The sequence below is a fragment of the Pan paniscus genome, chromosome 16 (genome assembly GCF_029289425.2).
Source record: "Pan paniscus chromosome 16, NHGRI_mPanPan1-v2.0_pri, whole genome shotgun sequence".
NCBI classification, from domain to species: domain Eukaryota; kingdom Metazoa; phylum Chordata; class Mammalia; order Primates; family Hominidae; genus Pan; species Pan paniscus.
In genome coordinates this window covers 37,375,066-37,391,920 of record NC_073265.2, presented here as the reverse complement: position 1 = coordinate 37,391,920, position 16,855 = coordinate 37,375,066, and the positions used below count along the sequence as shown (strand labels likewise).

The 16,855-nt window shown below is 33.2% G+C and overlaps 2 protein-coding genes across 3 annotated transcripts in view; one reads left to right on the top strand and one right to left on the bottom strand.

Annotated features, from left to right (window-relative positions):
- Nucleotides 1-11,908, top strand: part of MYEF2 (myelin expression factor 2) — a 38,867-nt gene extending 26,959 nt beyond the window's left edge. Inside the window, exons 14-17 of one of the 2 annotated variants that reach the window (XM_063596630.1) lie at nt 159-230; nt 1,961-2,169; nt 2,249-2,300; nt 8,262-11,908. In XM_063596630.1, coding sequence (XP_063452700.1) covers nt 159-230; nt 1,961-2,169; nt 2,249-2,300; nt 8,262-8,425 — 497 coding nt within the window. In that variant the 3' untranslated portion in view covers nt 8,426-11,908. The remainder of the gene's footprint in view (nt 1-158; nt 231-1,960; nt 2,170-2,248; nt 2,301-8,261) is intronic. The other variant, XM_034938717.3, reaches the window with a different exon arrangement.
- Nucleotides 8,986-16,617, bottom strand: SLC24A5 (solute carrier family 24 member 5). The gene is made up of 6 exons (XM_055098543.1): nt 16,606-16,617; nt 16,350-16,450; nt 14,372-14,652; nt 12,160-12,366; nt 10,121-10,222; nt 8,986-9,308 (listed from the first exon to the last, which is right to left on the bottom strand). The coding sequence occupies exons 1-6, from the start codon at nt 16,615-16,617 to the stop codon at nt 8,986-8,988; spliced, it is 1,026 nt and encodes a 341-aa protein (XP_054954518.1).
- Between the last annotated feature and the right edge of the window lie 238 nt (nt 16,618-16,855).

Here is a 16,855-nt window from a genome sequence, read left to right as displayed (position 1 = left end):
TGCTAGCTCTCTTTTTCAACATCTTACATATTTGAACTCTATTTTCAGAAGACTTTATGCTTTTCATTTATTGTAAATCAGAGCACATAGTACCTTGGGAATTTTAAAGTATGATTATTTAAAATTAATTAGTATATTATCTTTCCATCCTTGTTTAGGCAGTGCAATGATTGGAGGGTTTGCAGGAAGAATAGGAGCTTCTAACATGGGTCCAGTAGGATCTGGAATAAGTAGGTTTAAATTTTACTAGAATTTATTCAGTAATATTTGAGTGCTTGCAAAGACTTTGCAAGAGTAGTTATTGTAGTATAGTAATACTTTGTTCTTATACGTTAATGTGTCTTGCTATAATTTGAGAAACCTTGATAATTGAGCAAAGCCTTTCTGTTTGATTATTGTTTGAAATTTCTAAATTAACTGTTTGAATTTTACTTTTTTGATATTTCTAAACTATGTGTTAACAGCCAATCCAAGAACCTTCTTTCCAACTAAGGAATCTGGGGATTTCTCTGATCATGTTTCAGGAGCAACTTTTGCTTTAGCACCAACTTTGTTTCCTTGCTTATTTTCTATAATAGCTATTAGTGACTAGCTTATTTTATTTGTAAACATCTATGTCTTTTGGTAAATGCAGATATAGCACTCTTAGGCATCTCCTGAGCTTGAGTCAGGCTAAGGTTGAAAGAGGTACTTAATTCTTTTCCTCTTGAACCTTTCCTGTAATAGCATCAAGAGTAGTTGCAACACTGGGGAATGCTGAATCTCCCATCCGTCTATTTCCACTCCTACCTTTTAGGCCTTATATTAAGCCTGAATACATGGATTATTTATTTATTTTTTTAACCTCTTTTGCTTACTGGGACATGTCTCTGAGCTCTCCATACTTTATTGACTTCCTTTAATTGATCAAATTTCACAAATAGAAAATACAACCTATTTAAACTATTCTAAGAGTAAATTCTAAAATCCTGTCAGCTGAAGACGTCTACTTCCATTGTATCTTGCTCCTTTTATTCCTCCTTCCATCATCTTTTAGCCTCAGCCATTTCCTATTAGTCCTAACTTCCTTACCTTCCTCTTTTATCTCAGTGTTTGTACTTCTGTTTCCCTGATTTTATATTGGTTATTCACAAAAAGCCAATTTGAGGGTGATGTTAATTTTTAGAATTTCCATGTTTGGGGATATTACATACAAGACAAAAGGTTTGATAATGAGTAAGATGGGAGCAATTGAAAAGGACAGGAAATCGAGTCAGTGCATAAGAATGAAGTAGGTATGAGTTCGGAGCTAAATTCTTAAGCTCTGGCTAACGGGAAGTGATAGCATTTTTTGTTCCCTTGACAAGTTCCGTATAATATTGAGATTAAAAGTTATGTTTTGCTATGAGTATTGAATTACCATGAGAATAAAAACTGGGAAACAGAGGTGAAGATGCTGAGGTGAAAGATAAGCTAGGAAAGGAGTATTTACTTGTAGGAGAGTATGATGAGAGCGGCTTGAGTGCTAGAGTTGTAATAATTTGCATTTATCTCTGTGTATCTTTATTTTAGCAATTATTATGCTTGATATGATTGGAAAATAAAAATAAGGATCAGAACAACTGTCCTGTTATTGGAAGCAGTGATTGGTAGAGGATTTATATATTTATATGATATATTTAGTGATCAGAATACAATTTTATACAATTATATATGTATAATGTATTTATACAGTGGCTAGAATTTCTCAGCTAACTAAATGTATATGTAAGCAAATTCTGTTCTTTGGAAAGTTGTTATCTGTATGAAAATAATTTTATGTTTGTATATTATTTAATTATATAAACAAATTAATTTCCCCCTTCTTTCTCAAAAATGTTTATTTCCTCTTCTTTTCCTCCTTTCTCTTCTCCTTTTCCTTATGTTTTTGAAACAAAAACACAAAATTCCCAAATCCCCCCGTCCTTTCTTGAAAATCCAGGTGGTGGAATGGGTGGCATGAACAGTGTGACTGGAGGAATGGGGATGGGACTGGACCGGATGAGTTCCAGCTTTGATAGAATGGGACCAGGTATAGGAGCTATACTGGAAAGGAGCATCGATATGGATCGAGGATTTTTATCGGGTCCAATGGGAAGCGGAATGAGAGAGAGAATAGGCTCCAAAGGCAACCAGATATTTGTCAGAAATGTAAGCAAATAAATATTAAGGATAATTGAAATTCTTTTTTTTCTTGTATATATGTTACTAATACCTCTTTTCATTCTAGCTACCTTTTGACTTGACTTGGCAGAAACTAAAAGAGAAATTCAGTCAGTGTGGTAAGTATGCAAATGACTGCAGATATGTTGATATTGATTATGGAGGAAAATTGGTTTTAAACTTTTATACACTGTGTTTAGACCTTTGCCTGTCCAGATGCCTATTCCTGGATAGTCTTGATAGTGTGCCAGGTCTAATTCCACTTCAAATAAATGAATTATTTCACTATGTTTTGACTTAGAGCAGTGCTATTACTACTAGGTAATAACAAGGTTTAGGTAACAAGGTTTAGGATATACCCTATCATTGTTTTCTGTTAATAAAGATAGGGCTTATTTTATTACCTCATTTTAAAAAGATAAATATATTATCATTCTTTGCATTAAACTTTTTTTCTCATGAGAAATATTAATAAATGGTATATTTATTTCCTTGTTTATAGTATAGTGCAGGGGATTATCAGCATAACCAACTGAGATGCTGATGTCCAATTGATAAAGGAGTTAATAGGTGAGACCCATTCTACATACACTGTATTCCTACCCAACACAGGAAACCTAGCTGGTAGCATACAACCCACTGTCAGGAATGCCTTGGACATGGGTACATTTTGGTTGCCCTTCTTATTCTTTTATAAACTGTTCTTAACTATAATGATACTACTTATACAACCTTAATGTGTTCCATAGGTCTGTGGAAGATTAGGTGGTTTATCACTTTTAAAAAAGAGCTTTTTATATACCATACTTAACTTTTGTTACAAATATCTTAATTGACTAAATTCTCACTTTTTCTTTCTTTTGCAATAATGGGAGAATTCATGTGAGTGTTATAAAGTAAAATATTTTTTGCTAGTATTAATATTTTTCTGCTATTGCATGGAATCTCAGCGACTGTAGTCACAATAGGAAATTACATAAGATAGCATATATATAATTTCTGAGGTCATGAAGGAATAGGTTTAGTGTTCTGTCACAAAATAGCCTCTGTGGCCACTACAGAGATAATATTATCTCATATTTCTTTATATCTGACTCTTTTGTAGCTTTTATTATATTAATAGTTATTTGTTCAAGTTTTCGTCCATCCTACGTGGAAGCTCTTGAAGGCAAGAATTGTCTTTTTATCTTAGCTCCTTTTATTGCCTCTGTACGTATGGTAAGAGTTTATGAAAAGTTTATAAGTTAAGCATTCTGGGTAGATGTTCATTTATTCAGTAATTTATTCATTAAATCCACAAACATATTTTTGGCAGTCTGTTAGGCCCTAGAATTTTGAAGGTGAACAAAGTGAGATGCTCCTGCCCTCAAAGAACATACAACATGAATTTGTCTAGGATGTTCTGTTGACTCTCTTTCTTGATCATCCTTTTATTTTGAACTAATCAAAAATTCAAGAAAAAGTTGTTGAAAACAAGTTAACTGGTTAATAGTCACCACTAAGAGAAAGCAAAATAGTAAAGTGGCCTTGAGGTATTGGTCTTCTTTGCAGGAGTAAGAAGATCTACCAGAATGAGTAAGCAGTGTCTGGCCATGAATCCTGTAGACTACAGAGGAAAGAATGTATACAGGGTCTTAGTGAAATACATCAAATGAGGAGTAGTGGCAGCAAGTATAATCTGTGTTGATTTAGTTTGAGTGAAAAAAAAATCTCCAAATGAGATATGACATTATGTTAAAAGTAGAAATGAAACTTAGCAAGATAAAGAGCAAAGCAGGACAAAGAAATGACAATGAAAAGGTGACCATTGTTGAGTTGACTGTTCTTTATTCTTTGTAGGCTGCTTTCCGTTTGAGGTTAGATATGAGCAAGGCTTGCAGCAAACTTCAAGTGTTTGGTGGGCTTCTGGTTGGAGTGGCATTGTTTTGACATGAGGACATCAGCAATTGCAAGACATTTTTTGAAAGGAAAAAGCATTCAAATCTACATAGAAAATTTTTATAGTATGTTAGCCATATAAAATAATGGTTAAATTATTATTCTTTACTTTGCTATTTTAGCTCTATTCTTATAATCCTTTTTCGATTATAATTATATTTTAAGATTAATGATTTTTGTTTTATCAATTCTTTTGTAAAAGTTTCTGACTCTTAGGTTTTATATTAAGATAATACCATATTTACACAATTCCCTATATCTCCCTTATTTTTAACCTTGAACTACATTGATGGAAAAGTTATAATAATATAGAATTAAGTGTCCAGCTATTGACAACTATACAAATTATCTAGCTAGTATGAACTGAACCATCCATTTTTCTGCCATGTCACTTATTTATAAATCTTTTTCTTAGTATGAGACATTTCTTTTTAACATGCTGCAAGCCAGTAATGGCCTCTTGGGCAGTAAAAGGCAGTCTTCTGTTGTTGTTTTTCTTGTAAGCCCAAAGAGAGTAAGTATATTCTCTTGCTTGCTTCTTAGTAAGAACCTAGTAGTACTCCATGCATCTCCCATAAACAATATCTGTCAGTAAAGGGTGCCACTGGCAACCCCCTCTGCTTATAAATTATCTCTAGTGATTAACTGTTCTTGATGGAGTAATTACAAAGGCTGAGTAAATGTTATATTATGGGTTATATTACCCTCAATAGAACATTTTCTCAGCCTTTGTAATTCAGAAAAGATTGTTTTCAGATCTTTCCAAATATAACAAGATGAGAAATAAGTGAATATAACTGCTATTTTCTGGTTCCATCAAGCCCCTAAAGGTAACATTTTTGACCCCAGGCTGGTAAGATACACATCTTTCCTGTAGCAAAAGAGATCTATCTTTTTATCTTGCCTTGTGTAATTCCTCAGAGAGATGCATTTTCAAAAAGGCTGAGTATAAATAAATTAACCTATTTAGTATTGGACCCCACATCATTTCAGCTTGTGCTAATAGGGTCAAATGGGCATAGTCTTTTAAATGTGCTCCCATGTCATCTGTATACTTTAGCTGCATTCTGGCCTTCTGGCTCAGTATGATGCAAGACTATAACATTTTAGAACTTCAGCACAAGGAAAACCCATTCTCAATTATTCTTGCTATAAGCCATATAAACAGATATAACTTTGTTCCACAGATTTCCATTATGTAGTATTTCTACATCAGTGTGCTTGTCAACTGCATGGAAAATGGAGGCTTATGGTAGATTTTATTGATTAAAGTACTTGCTGCTTCAAGCATTTTGAGTGGACTTTAGAATAACTTAACAGTAAAATTGCAGTAATAGTACAAATGATATATGATGAGCATTCATTGATAGGCTCTGTCTTTTGTTTGTAAAGAAACAACAGAATACTTTGCTTTTCTATCCCTTATATCCTTATTATGTTTTCTTATCGTAGAATTTCTGATTTTCCTGTTTTCATCCGTGGTCGTGTTAACTTCATGTAGGCAGTAGATTTTATTGAACATCCTTTAATTTGGTCTATTTTTACATGTGTTTTTATACTGGCATATCCCAAAATATACCCCACAAGATGTTTATAGACTGGGTTAAATAAAACAGAAAGGTTTCTTTTACTGTGGGACAAATCCTTTTTATTACTAGTATATGTAACAGCAATATGTTTGATTATTCTGTGATACTGATTTCTCATGGCATACTATTTTGTCCTGTGCTGTTGCCAAAATATCAGTCCTGTTTTTGTTTTCTTGGAATCGTACAAGATTATTAGATATTTAACTTAGTTGAGGAAGTTCTCAGAGCATGTAAAAAGTCAGGCAGGTCTGATTTTAATCAGCTATTTGAAACTAATTTTTTTCTCCTCAATTATTTATCTTTAGAAAAGAAAATATTTCAGTTGGTGTTTTTATAGGATCAGGAAGAAACTTAGAACATTTATAACTCTTTCTGGTTCTGTACTGCTGGGATTCTTTTTAGGGGAGCAGTCTAACCATAAAACAAATATTTATGGGCTACTGTCCATATAGCTTGAACATCAGAACTGTAAGAAAGTTCAAGTATCTTAGCTGAGGGACCTTGTCAACTAGAAAATTTTTGAGGTCATTGTGAGGTCAGGAATTTGGAGGTCTGAGTGCTGATTTCTAAACTGAAAGAGGCAATTTAAGAGAAAAACAAAAAAGAGAAACTGTCCTGAAAGATCGAGAGACAGATTATGCAAGAAATAGTGACATATTTTCTTTTGAGGTTTTGAAGATTTCTTGCTTAGGTGAACTTTACTATTGCTGATAAATCTGTGATGGGATACTTAAGAAAAACTCTACGTTTTTAGGTAAAATTAAGATAAGGAAGAACCTTTAACCTTAAAAGCCCTTGAAAATCCTCCACAGTTCTTTTGAAAATAACTGTGTAAGGTGCTGTCATTTACCAACAGCTTCTTTAATTAAACTTGCTTTTTTTCAGGTACCAGCATTCAAGATATTAAGAGGACTCTGGAAATTGTGCTGCATTTATCTTTAAATTGTTTTAAAATGTGTTTTCCAGTTTCATTTTATGATGTTTATTAGAAAGTGTGATTGCTGTGTTTTTGCTTTTTTTCCCCATTTCATTCCAGTTGTGGGCTAAATATTATTTGGATCTACTTTAACCATTATCATGTAATTTCTCTGGAGATTAGCCTATTTTACAACTTTTCAGAACACATTTAAAGACTATCTGGCCTGTGTAACAAGATACTGGTTTTGTCTCAGTATGACATTTATTATCCTAGACCATTTAATTAGTGTTTAGTAGGTGAGCAGTTGACTACCAGTTGGTTTTCAAAAAGAAATGCAGTAATAGGGAGTGGATGAAAAAGTGAAAGTATAAAGTAGTCCATCATGTTATAGGTAAGAGATTATTCAGATCAAGATTTCAACAGAAAAAAAACTTCCTTATGGATTGATATTAAAGTTTGATCTTATCATCTGGAAAGGGCTTATGCAGTTTTTCGACAGGTCCTCTTGCTTTTACCTTTCTCCTTTTTTTTCTCCTCCCTTCCTAGAACTAAATATGTCTGGCTGTCTGATTTGGTTGCCAGACTAAAATTAGCCCATAGTGATCTGGCAACTATAATATTTAAAGTCTTCTAACTTGATTTGTTTTGACATGTACATCTAGTGGGGAGGGAAATATTTTGGTAAGTAGTCACACCCTAAATTTATGACCTGTTTGGATTGAGTGACCATGTATTCCAGTTTGCCTGGGGATAGTCTCCCTTTACATCTGTTACTTATGTGTAATTATTGATAACTCCCCCTTTTACTCTCAAAAGTGTTCTATTGTAGTGATGAATTCTTATGGCCACTTTGTATTTTGATAAATGGTATTGATTTACTTCAAATACCAGTCTCTAGAGTTAGCAATGATATTATAACTGCATAAGGACAGGTTTCTGGTTTTCTTCCTCTTTCCTGAAGCTTCTCTGATATTCTCCTTGACATCACTGTTTTTACCTTTATTGATTTAAATCTGTGCTATCTCTTCCCATGACTATTTCCGTAGCATATTTGGTGCCATTCTTAAGACTTTGAGCTCAAACTGTGATATTGAATAAACGGCTTTGGCACTGTGGTTGCAAAGCAGAATTAGTGGGGCCCTTTGTAGCCTGATAGAAATTAGATTTCTGGTCAGTTGCACTTGTTTGCAGGGGATAAAGGAGTGAAATGAGGATAAAAGGGAAGGAAGAGAGATTAGGGAGACTGAGCAGTAAGCAACCGTTTATTCTAAAAATAATTTTGTTTAAATGTGTAAGTTTGTTATAGGGCATGGTGAGTTGGTGGCATTTTGTGCTAGCTTGACTTATTGCTTATAAAATTAACCTCAGGAATTAGGGATTTAACATAAATAAAATACATTAAATCCTAAGAAAATCTTTCCTGATTCCAATTTTGTATATTCTAATATGTATATATTTATTACTTTATATGAATTGTATTTTAGTCCAAATATAATGCTTATATTATTTATTTTAAATAATTAATGTTTTTAATCAAATTAATTATCACAATTGGCTATGAGGAATTTCAAACCTATAAAGTGAAATAGAACTTATTTAAACTGACTAGTAATTCTGTAACTTTTATTTTACAGGTCATGTAATGTTTGCAGAAATAAAAATGGAGAATGGAAAGTCAAAAGGCTGTGGAACAGTCAGATTTGACTCCCCAGAATCAGCTGAAAAAGCCTGCAGAATAATGAATGGCATAAAAATCAGTGGCAGAGAAATTGATGTTCGCTTGGATCGTAATGCATAATTTCAAGCCATGGTTGGAACATTCCTACATCTGTTTTGCTGAATCTCCTAGTAAAAGTCATTTTTTTAAAGTAATATTGTATGCTTACAAAAGCTGTAAAAATGAACTTTTAAAACTCCCACCAGCTTTTAACAGTATAATGTTAAAAATATACTGTAATTTTTGTTAATCTCAAGTTTGGGTTTTTAAAGACAGCAAGTCTGGTCATTCAGTTTAAATGAATGGTTATACTGTTTTTAATGAAATAAGCCATTTTCTTGTTGTTTTCAGTACTACATAGTTGGATATGTTTGTTCTAGTTTCTCCAGTTTTTGTCAACTTATTGTATGGTAAAACATAGATTTTTTCCCCCCAAACTTCTGTTTTATAATATGTAATTTTTCATGAAAAGAAAGGGCTCAGAAAAATTAGGATGTGATTTTGGTTGGTTTTAAATTACTGTAAGTAAGTTTTAGATTCTAAGGTTCAAGATTTTTAAAATTTGATTTAAATGAAGAAATGGATTTTTCTCTCTGCCCCTCCCTGCCATTCATATTTTCTGCATAACACTATTAATAATATCAACCTCCACAGCCCCTTATTTTATTATTTCCAATAATTCCAAGTTCATATAGAACTGATAATGTAGCAAGCCCCAAGTATGATAATAGGCAGACTATTCCCAACTTTCTGTCTAGTTTCCAGCCATTGAAGTGAACTGCTAAAAAAAGAAAAATAATTGAAATGTTGAGAGAGATGGTTATGTAAGTTAGTCCTCTGCTGTTTACTTCTGCAGGAGCTGATCCATTTATAAATGCAGTTTTAATAAACCATGGAATACCAAGGCACAACATATCAAACACATTGGATCCCACGATGTTAGACATAGCCATATCTCCTTTCCCTACAAAAGAAAAGCATACTGTTAAAATGTGCTTACCAATACTGTGTTTTATTAATAATCTTCATAAGAAAAGAAACACTGGATACTTTTTTGTTGTTGATTCGTTTTGAAAAATTGTTGTTAGAGCAAAAGTCTTACTGAATTTGTATTTTTAAATTTTTCTTGGGTTAGTATTTAAAGTCTTAACATTTATTTAATAATTATATTTATTAAACCATTTTTCAATAAGGTATATAGCTTACTTGTTGCTTTTCATTGTAATTTAACATGGTTAATGGTTAATTACTATTTAACACACATTTCAAATGAATATTATTTGGGGGATTAGATTGAGTGAAATTAACCTGCTATTAAATAGTAAACTTTTCCTCTGGAGTCACTTTTTTCCCCCTTCAAAGTATGTTACTGAGGAAGTAAACTTTTTTTTTTTTTTGGTTTTTGTTTTTTGAGACACAGTCTCGCTCTGTTGCCCAGGCTGCTGGAGTGCCGTGGCGCAATCTCGGCTCACTGCAACCTCCGCCTCCTGGATTCAAACAATTCTCCTGCCTCAGCCTCCTGAGTAGCTGGGATTACAGGCGCATGCCACCACGCCCGGCTAATTTTTGTATTTTTAGTACAGACTGGGTTTCACCATGTTGGTCAGGCTGGTCTCAAACTCCTGACCTCGTGATCCACCCGCCTCGGCCTCCCAAAATCCTGGGATTACAGGCGCGAGCCACCACACCCGGCCGGAAGTAAACATTTTTAAAGCTACTTTTACTCATTCTAGCCTTGTAGAATGACCATTGCAGCTTGAGGGACCTAGTTCTTACCTTTTCTTGCAACCAACACACTTGCAATTGTGTCTGGTATGCTTGTTCCTGCTGCTAATAAAGTAAGGCCCATTACTGTATCGGGAATTTCTAGTGTTTCCCCTGTAATAAACAGATATTTCAAGTTACAAATCTTAAAGATTCACTAACCATCCTTTGCAGTTATTTTGGATATTTCCTTCGTGAACAAAAATAAAATGGGCACATTTAGAATTCAGAGCCAATATGTGCTTGCTTATTAGTTTTTTAGCTAGCAACATATTTGAATCAGGCTGGTAATTCGGGTAACCCAGGTAGCACAGATTTTCAATGACATATCTAAAGATACGTAACAGCCAAAATTCTGCCAATGAGAAATTTTCCTGTTTGATATTCTTACAAAAGATGTTTATGTCCACCATTATCTCATCAGGGCTGTGCTGAATATTTGATAATGAGACTGATCATTCCACTTTTTCTTTCTTAAAAATATTAGTCAGAGTTAAGCAAATTAATTATAGCTATCTTTAAGCTATAAATGTGTTAACATGTATATATACCATTTATTATGTTCTACTTTAGTGATATACCTTAACTTAGTGGGCTTTGGCAGGGCGGGGGAGGGGGAACGTTCATTAATCTCTGAGGAAAACAAAACCTGTTTTCTACTTGAGTCTAACATATGGTCCCAATTTATTAATACTTCTGTTAAATTTGATGTCAGGTCAACATTTTTCAGAAATGTATTTATTCTCAGAAACAGAACCAGAGAGAAGTTAAACAAAAGGTTATGTAACTGCTCCTTTAATGTTGTAATTGAAAACTTGGTTTAGCGTCTTTTTTTTCTTTTTTTTTTCTTAAAATGCCAACTAAAATAACTTAATTAGAAAGTAGCTTATTTATTGCATGCTTATACATTGATATTGGAATTGGAATTGGTTGTTAATTTCTGTTACTGGCTTTGCTAGAATTCATATGTGCATAAATAACACTAATATTTATCATCTTGGGGGCTGTTCTGTGATCTATTACATGATTTTTGCTCTCTTTTTATTTTTCTAGTATCAAATGTGTTCTGGCTGAGTGAATTTGGATAGATATAATATGCAAGCTAATTGGACTTTTTCATTTTTCTCATTAAAAAAAGGAAGAAATAGTCCACTTTTTGCTAGCATACTATTCTAAGACTTACATTAATTTGGGAAAAGTCAAGGGTCAACAAATTTTTGTGTCTGTGAGGGGCCAGATAGTAATTATTTAGGCTTTGCAGGCTGTGTGATTTCTGTTGCAGTTATTCAGCTTTGCCAATGTAGTGTGAAAACAATCATAGATAATATGTAAAACCTTACTAATAAAAACAAGCTGGGTTATGTTGGCACACAGGCAGTAGTTTGTTCACCTCTGCTGTAAGTTAATTTGGGTTAACATTTGTAGGAGAAATTACAGATTATTTTTGTCTTTGTTCATAGTTTTTTTGTTTAGGGACTGTAGTGGATTATGGCCAAGCAGCAGTAGTTAGTTAAGTCTTAATCATGAAGGTAGTAGAAACCTAGAATAAAACTTTTATGCCCTTTTCACTCATTTCATAGTATGTTTGTATTGCCGTGTTGAAAAGCCAAATAAAATACAATCCAGTTAAGCAGTGAGCACCCATTGTTTTCCCAAAAATAGAGCTCCTTGCTTTGTTTTTGTTTTTTTGTTTTTTTTTTTTTTCATTATGGAATGGAATTCAATATAAAGAATTTATTGTGGACCCCATGGAATGTGATTAAATTATTAGCATAATAAAAAGACATCCTATGAATTTGATTTCATTTATAAGATCTCTTGAATTGTACCCCAGGCTAAATAATAGTGGAAAATACAGTTTATATATAATATGCAACTCACAAACTCCAGTGATCTTGTTATAGTAATACTTAATCATTTTGTAAATGGTACTAATCTTCAATCTTGCTGAAAAGAAATTTGCTGTGTAGCTAGATTACTTTGAGTGAACATATGCAATTTGTTCTTATATGAATATTTTCAAGTTGTGCTATTGTACTTAAAATACATACCAGTTATTGTGACCATCCAAACCAGGATATATGTAAATGCGGATATCCATATTGCAGACATGAAAAAGGTTATCACAAAGTAGTTTTTCCAAAACTTTTTTCTACAATCTGGTGTGGTTAGAAAAAGTAATGTAATAATAGGAAGGGATAATACCCAAAAAATTCTTTTTAAGTCTGCTTCAGGCATGTTGAAAACACTTGGTGGATCTGTTGTGGAAAAAGTAGACACTTTTGAGTTTTCTCAAATGGCTAATTAAGTTAGAAATGCCTATTTAGAAAGCTATATTGAAATAAATTAGCTGTATCAGTTTTTAAAAGGCTGTTTAAAACATTTGAGTACCTCATTACTGATATTGCTGGTGAAAAGAAACTAATTGAAACTTTAGGGCAGACAATGTAAGATGTGATACTCTGCATTTCTTTATTTGGGGCCTTAAATCTATAAAAATGTCTTGGGCCATTCGTTAAATATATTGTAGATAGTGTTTATGAAGTGTCAATTGGACATCTCCTGTGGATTGTCTTCAGTAACTTTTTGCTTAAGGGATTAACCTGGTTTCTAACCTAGCTACTCCAGTTGTCTCCACTTCATAATATTGATGATGCCTCTGCCTGCCCTATGTACCAGATAATGTATACTTAAAGAATATAAAATAATCATAGCATAATTTTTTAATTAAGTCGCATATCCTAATTATTAGTGGAAGTGGTTTTTTTGTCCTATTTCATTACTATTTTATTTATTAAATTCAGACTTTACCACAGTTCATAGAAATAACCTTAAAGTAGGAGGTAGTATATCATCTAAAGTACAATTTATGAAAATTGAGTATATTTCTTTATTCAATTTAATTTAGTAGAAGGATAATGATAATATATTGGATAAAAATTCGAATTCAAAAATGTTCAAAATTTGTATGGCATTTACAAAATAATGTAACAATTGGATCAAATCATGTTAAAACTAATGTTAGTACAACAACTCATAAAAAGTTTGCCAAGCTTCAACCAATGTGCCATTAAGTAATATTAGATATAATTTTAACATAATCAAAGAATTTGGATTGGTTCTTTTGCGTTTCTTATTATAAACTTAATTTGGAGAGGCATACCTCTTATACCTGAAAGAGTAGAAGCTAAAATTTTTGTAAAAAGGGGGAAAAGTCATGTTTTAAAATTTTAAGTAGTAAATTAGAATAAAACCCTCCTAAAGGCTTAATTAAATTTAGAATCTGTTTTGGACAACCACTTTATAAAAAGGTAACCCATGAACTTATAATTTTGACCATAGCTGAATTTTCTGACTTCCTACTGAACCTATTTACCTAAAAGTTTTGCTATTGCTTTAAACAATGGTAAACCTCAGCTGTTTTTCTTCTTTCTTCCAAACCAGCCCCTTTTTCTGAGTTCCCAGTTTTAATAAGTGCTGTTCCCATTTTCTCAGTCAAGATTAAAACATAGGAGGTGTCTTTGTTCCTTTTTCTGGCCCCATATAGTCTTGGTGATGCTTCCTTCATATAGTCTCACATCTGTTCTCATTTATTCCCACCACTTTCACTTGGTCTAGGCACCTAGTAAACACATCAGCTGTTGTAATAGCCTCTCTTACAGACCTCTTTGTCTCTTCATATGTTAGTTCGGTGAACATCATTTTGGGTAACATTACTAAGATAATAGTTCTAATAATTTCTCTCCTCAGAAACCTCCCAAGATTCTTAAAATAGCATTTAAGATTCTTCTTATCCTATTCCTTTCTACCTTTCCTCTCCTTCCTTACTATGCACATACTGTGCTCTATGTGTTTTATCTCTGCATCATTTATGGAATGAAGACCTCAGTAGCTGCTACTTATTGGTCATAACGTATGTCATTAGTTAAAATCTTTCCTGTCCAGCAGGGCCCAATTTAAATGCTCCCTTCTCTGTGAAAATCTCCTATCTGTCCTCACCACATTTTGGCAATCTGTCCCATTTGTGAACCACAGTCACACTTTATTTTTCTCTTTTTATGGTACTTAACGTTCATACTTTAGCTATTTTGTATTTCCTGTGATATTGGAAGTTCCTTAAAGGTAGGGACTTAGTCTTTATCATTTCTGAGTCTTCACAGTCTTTTTTACATAAAAAGCACACAATACTTGCTGAATTGAAATGAAATTTTAAAGTTTTTCCTTTGCGAATAGACTTAATAATGGGCAAGATTTAGTGATTACCTTCAGAAACCTGACTAAGACCATGTAAACTTATAGAGAGCTGAGAGTAGCCAGAATCTTCATAAAATATTCCACTATCAGTTCTTGATTGCCGACGAATGAATGGTTGACCTTCATCTTCCCAGCCCATCAGTGGCTGTTGTTCACTTCTCTCCATAGCTTTGGCAAGACAGGCGCAGCGAGGACTGCATTTCTTTATAATATATTGGTTAATTTTAATGTCAAAACACAGCACCAAAACATACAATCCATATATCAAAAGCAGTAAAGCCCCTTCATACCTATAAAAGAGAAATTTGTGTTTTTAAATTAAAAGTGAAAGTCATTTTAGAGTTGATAGCTTTTGGGCAGTATCTATTGAATGATTTTCTAACAAAAGTAGCCATAGAACCATCAAACATTTCTAGATATTTTTTGTTTTGTAGATTTGTCCAGGCTTGATTACAGCATTATTATGTTTATTGATAAAAGCTGAACACTTCTGTGTTTTTTTTTTTTTTAAAAAAACAAGATCAACAAACTCGTTTTTACTTGTAGATTCCTTCCAAATGATAGGTATAAAAATGCAATGAAAATGATAATTGGAGATTTTCAAAATAAATGTAAAATTAATAAATAGTGGTGAACATTTTCTGCCTCAGCTCATTGGCATAATACATTCCCCAACATACATAATAATTATAAAATAATATAGTAACTGTTAAGTTATTTCAACTGTCCAAGTTTTCTGGTATAGGAACTTTGTGTAAAATATTACTCAGAATATGGGAGGCTTAGGCTGGGATTTTTCAGTTTGTCATACAGAGCATTTTTAATGATTTGAATGTAGCTGAATTTGGCTTACAGTCACAAGAAAACAAGATGTTCTAAAATATAAAATTATACCCTTGGAACCAAGAACTGTTTCCCTGTACTCTGGCAGTTAGCTAATGCCATCACATTTGAACCTTGCATTTACCTTTTATAGCCAGTGAATCTCTGTCTGCTGTATCTTAAAGAACAGTTCTGATTTCCCTAATGGAGGAAGAATTAGCTTGGATACTCTCACAGTCACTGTCCCTTACAGACAACTGCTGAGTTCTAGAAGGATTTCTATTCTACCAACACAGTGTCTTAGGGAGACGGACTAGAGGACAGGATGATTAGTTTAGAAATTATGCTTCTGGCTAGGTTTTAAGTTTCTTGATAGCAGGTATTACGCCGTGCTGCAAGGTTATGGTTCTCCAGATGGACACCATTACATTTTTTTTTCATATTTTTCTGGTGTCCTCTGGAGTTATGCAATGTATATAACCTGTGTAGCTGTGTTTTACATTTCATTATCCCTTATGATATCTAGCATAGTGAGAAGGACCTAGTAGGTGCCTGCTGCTTACTAGTTGAAAAAGTTAGTATCTGTCCACTCAGTCACCACCTTTTTCATTTTCTTGGACCAGCTAGGCACAGAGAGATTGTAAGGAAAGCAAACAATTTTTAATATTAAAAGCTAAGCATTGTTATTTCTTAGAGGAAGGCTATAGTTTCTCCTGAATGAGCATCAGAAGTTTGGAGGAATTTAAAAAGACTTCTTTTACTTCCTCTACCATCCTTCTCCAGTCTTTTGTGGCCATGAACACTTCTAACCAAGGCAAGGTGAGCAGTAACCCAGTAGAAGAAAAAGTCAACTGTTGTGGCTTTAATGGACAACAGGAGTTGGGAAACTTTCTGAATAGGCAGCCAGTGGGGAGAAGGAAAAGTGGTGGTCTCCAGTGACTAGTGAGAGAAAAAAGGAGACTGTGAAGTGACTAAAAAGAAATTGCAAACTAGTGAGAAGAACTCAATCAACAATTGTGATGAGGTTAACTCACAGACCTGTTGGAATATGGTATAGAAGTGGCAGATTAAGTGACTAAAATAACATTTCTGAAAAAAAAATTACTGAACCATCAGAAATTCATTAAATCTCTAATTTTTACATAAGAATTATTTTCAAGCTTACCAGTAAACTTGGTTGTCATATATTATACCAAGAACTGCTGCTACACTAATTGTGTACGCTGCACAGTCTCTGAATAGGGGCCAACATGATAGTGTTGAGACCTGTAATATGGTAAGTTATTATTTCCATTACATTGTAACTTCTTCAAGTACAATCCTTAGTATAATACTAAAATTGTTTTTATATTTGTAGTTAAATATTGTTATCTTTTGCATATTGCTTAGAGAAAAAAATGTAAAATTGTGTTCTAACTTACACAGACTTTCATAAATCTGACCAAGAGCTATTTGTGGATTAACATTAAATTGAATACATGTTGTTTTTCTACTGATTAATAAATTTGATTGCACATATTATTAGTGCCCTGTTGTCCATCCCAGACGACGAACAGTTATCTTTAGAATTTTTTAAGACAATACATTTTGTTGAATGGTTTTGTTACATACCGTATTAGATAGCAAACCACAGGCAGCACAGATGCCAAGGAGATTATAAATTGCAGATCC

Bases quoted from the DNA above. Each gene is read 5' to 3' on its own strand.
- SLC24A5 (XM_055098543.1), bottom strand. The intron at 14,653-16,349 runs GTAAGCTTGAAA...TCTCTTTTATAG, and splicing joins TATGACAACCAAGTTTACTG to GTATGAAGGGGCTTTACTGC. The intron at 9,309-10,120 runs GTAAGAACTAGG...TTTCTTTTGTAG, and splicing joins TGTGTTGGTTGCAAGAAAAG to GGAAAGGAGATATGGCTATG.